The sequence below is a fragment of the Solanum verrucosum genome, unplaced genomic scaffold, assembly GCF_900185275.1.
Source record: "Solanum verrucosum unplaced genomic scaffold, falcon-dt-bn FXZP01000050.1, whole genome shotgun sequence".
NCBI lineage: Eukaryota > Viridiplantae > Streptophyta > Magnoliopsida > Solanales > Solanaceae > Solanum > Solanum verrucosum.
The window spans coordinates 51012-54161 of NW_026020020.1; the positions used below are offsets into that span (position 1 = coordinate 51012).

General features: G+C 32.2%; 1 protein-coding gene across 1 annotated transcript; it reads right to left on the reverse strand.

Annotated features, from left to right (window-relative positions):
- Positions 1-380: 380 nt before the first annotated feature.
- On the reverse strand, positions 381-1993 carry LOC125821040 (uncharacterized). Its single transcript, XM_049500469.1, has 4 exons — positions 1390-1993; positions 812-937; positions 511-696; positions 381-418 (listed from the first exon to the last, which is right to left on the reverse strand). Exons 1-4 carry the CDS (start codon positions 1991-1993, stop codon positions 381-383), a joined length of 954 nt encoding a protein of 317 aa, XP_049356426.1.
- Positions 1994-3150: the final 1157 nt, after the last annotated feature.

A 3150-nucleotide genomic window follows, 5' to 3' on the forward strand; every position in this document is an offset into this window, starting at 1 on the left:
GGATTTGTTCCATTTATTTTGAATCAATAAACTCAAATATCACAGAAATTTCGAATTAAAAAAATCTGGTTTGTGAATAATCTAAGAAATATAATAGATCTTGAAATTTTTATATAAGAACATAAAAAATGATAATGGATTAGCTAGATGTATATTTTTCAATAGTGGCAGATCCAGGATTTAGAGTCTGTGGGTGTCAAATAGACTTATCGATTAAATTAACTTTATATTTGATTAAATTATTCGACTTTTCAATATATATGATAAATCAATCAATAAAATATAAATAATAAGATATTACAAATCCACACTCCACACTAAAAGCATGAAGTTAACAAATTTAAAAATTTCAATAATATTACTAATATTATAAATATTCATCATTCATTTACAGTTGTCCTCGACGAGTTTTCATATTCTGAAAACGATTGATAATGACATCACTACTAACATTTGTAAATACATCACACTCTATGTAACAAACTAGACAATCATTTAAATATTGATTACCAATGCTATTCCACACTTCATTTTGTATGTGCTTCATTGATGAAAATGCTCCCTCCACAGTTGCCGTAGCAACAGGTAAAATCAAAGTCAACTTTACAAGTAAATAAACAAGTGAATAAGTCTCCGCAAGATTTGCTTCAACCAATGCCTTCGCCAAAATCACAAATTCCTTGCTAGTTGGAGAACCTGGGATTACCACTTCGCATATGAATAATGAAAGTATCGAGTTGGTAGCTCAAATTTCAAATTTTTCCATCATCAAACTCACTTGGATAACACTTTGCTAAAGTCATGATTTTACCTTTGTCAAAATTAGAGAAAGAATTGACCGGATTCAAGCTACCCATCCCAAGAAGCATATCACTACTCACTACATCAAAACGGTCATTAAGCTCTTGAAGTTGCACATCAATGACAACAAAAAAGACTTCAACACGCAAATGGTGCGCATAACTAACACCCGAAGACTTACATTTTGACTTTCCGGGAAAATAAGACTCATCCAACTTGGGAATCAAGATATCATGCACATCACAAAATGAGGAAACATCATTCAACAAAGATTCCCATCCATTTTACCTCATATCTTGCAATCTTTTCTTTATAATATTAAGAAACTCCATGACATTAACAATATCTTGATCTTTTTTTTTTGTAAAATCTTACTCAACTCATTTGACATTGCCAACACTTTCAACATCAAGTGAAGCACAAAAATAAATTTAAATGTTTTAATCTTCGTCAAAATATACTCCGCTTGATTTCTATCACTTCATGTGGACCCTTCAAGTTCAATCACTTCAAGAACATGAACAATAGATGAGAAAATAACAATAAAGTTATCTAAAGTTTTGAAATGTGATCCCCAATGAGTATCACCTAGTCTTTGAAACCCATGTTCTTGATGTAATCCTTGGCCTTTTTGAACTTCACCAGATTCAAATAATTGCTCTAACTTTTTAGCTTGGTGATCACAGAGTAAGTCTCTACACTTGAAAGATCCTCCAACCACATTTAACACATTACTAACATGATAAAAAAAATCTTCAACATTCAAATGGTTTTTAGCAATAGCCACAAGTGTTAGTTGCAATTGATGAGCAAAACAATGAATGTAATATGCCGATGGACTATCTTTCATAATCAAAATTTTGAGCCCATTTATCTCTCCTTTCATATTACTAGTCCCGTCATAACCTTGTCCACGTATTTTGGATGGACTTAGTGAGTGAATGGAAAGCAAAGAATAAATCGCTTTCTTCAATGAACATGCCGATGTATCACTAACATGGACAAGACCGATAAATTGTTCAACTACTTCACCATTCTTATTAACAAAACGCAAAACAAGAGCCATTTGTTCTTTGTGAGAGATGTCTTTTGACTCATCAACTAATATACCAAAGTAATCTCCATTCAAATCCTCAATTATTGCTTTCAATGTTTCTTTTGCACAAGCATTGCCAATATCTTTTCCAATCATAGGACAAGTCAAAGTATCATTTTGTGGGTCATTTTCTAATATCACTTTTCCCACATCCTGATGTTTGTCCCCATGCCATCACAAAAATCCTAGAAAGAAGCCTTGATTAGTTGAAGATTCACTTTCATCATGACCTCGAAAAGGTAATCCATATTGCAAAATAAGTCTTGACACATCAATTGAGGCTTCCAAACGCATTCGATACTCATTTTTTAATTTTTGAGAATGTTTGTCAAGAACAACTTGAATTGATTGACGATGATTTGACAAATCTAGCATCTTGTTGAAACATTTGTCATGAATACTATTAACATCACCAACATATTTACGGAACCTTTCAAGTGCCTTATTTCAACTCCTAAAACCAGTTTTTGTGTTAAACTCACTCGTACTTCCATGGAAAAAATCATTTTTGAATAAGTAACAACATAGACAATAGACATAATCTTTCTCCATGCTATACTCCAACCATTTAGAATATGGACCTTCAAACCAACTTTTACAAAATTAGCGCATTCTTTTTTGAATTTCAGTAGGAGGATATGAATCCATGTGAGATTGACAAGACCCTTTTTGAATATAATGTTTCCTCAATTCATCCTTTATTCGAGGGTTATAGTGAGCAATTGGTACTCTTTTTCCTGGATCGGCTTCAAGTGAATCTAAATTAAGGTCATCTTTAAGGTGAGAAGGATTGACATTCGTACTAGAACTTGCTTGAGAATGATTAAATTTCACAAGAAACTTCTCCATCTCAATTCATAAAACTAGAACACTTTCCTACAAAAATTAAACTTCAATTCAACTCACAATTAATTCAAATTTAATAGGGTAAGTCATAGTTAATTCAAATTAATATGGTTCATATCACACAATTTTTAACCAATAATGTCTTACAATGTTCATTAGAAATTTAGAATATCAAAGTAAAATCAAAACTCTTGTCTAATATGAAATCAGTCATCACTCATTAAAACTTTAAAGAACTCAAGATATAGAAATAAAAAATCTTACAAAAATAGAATTACAAACTTACAATCTATAAAAGGTTGTGGATGGATGGACAAAAGTGAAAATAATAGCACCCAACAACAAGCAGGCCTATGAGGCTTAGCCGCTGGATGGAATGCTAAGGCGGGAGACGGGCAGCGGGCAGC

Coding starts and splice junctions, on each gene's coding strand:
- LOC125821040 (XM_049500469.1), bottom strand. CDS start 1,993: ATGATTGGAAAAGATATTGGCAATGCTTGTGCAAAAGAAACATTGAAA. Junction 938..1,389: donor ACATGGGTTTCAAAGACTAG/GTGATACTCATT, acceptor TGCGTGTTGAAG/TCTTTTTTGTTGTCATTGAT. Junction 697..811: donor TTTCTCTAATTTTGACAAAG/GTAAAATCATGA, acceptor TGGTAATCCCAG/GTTCTCCAACTAGCAAGGAA.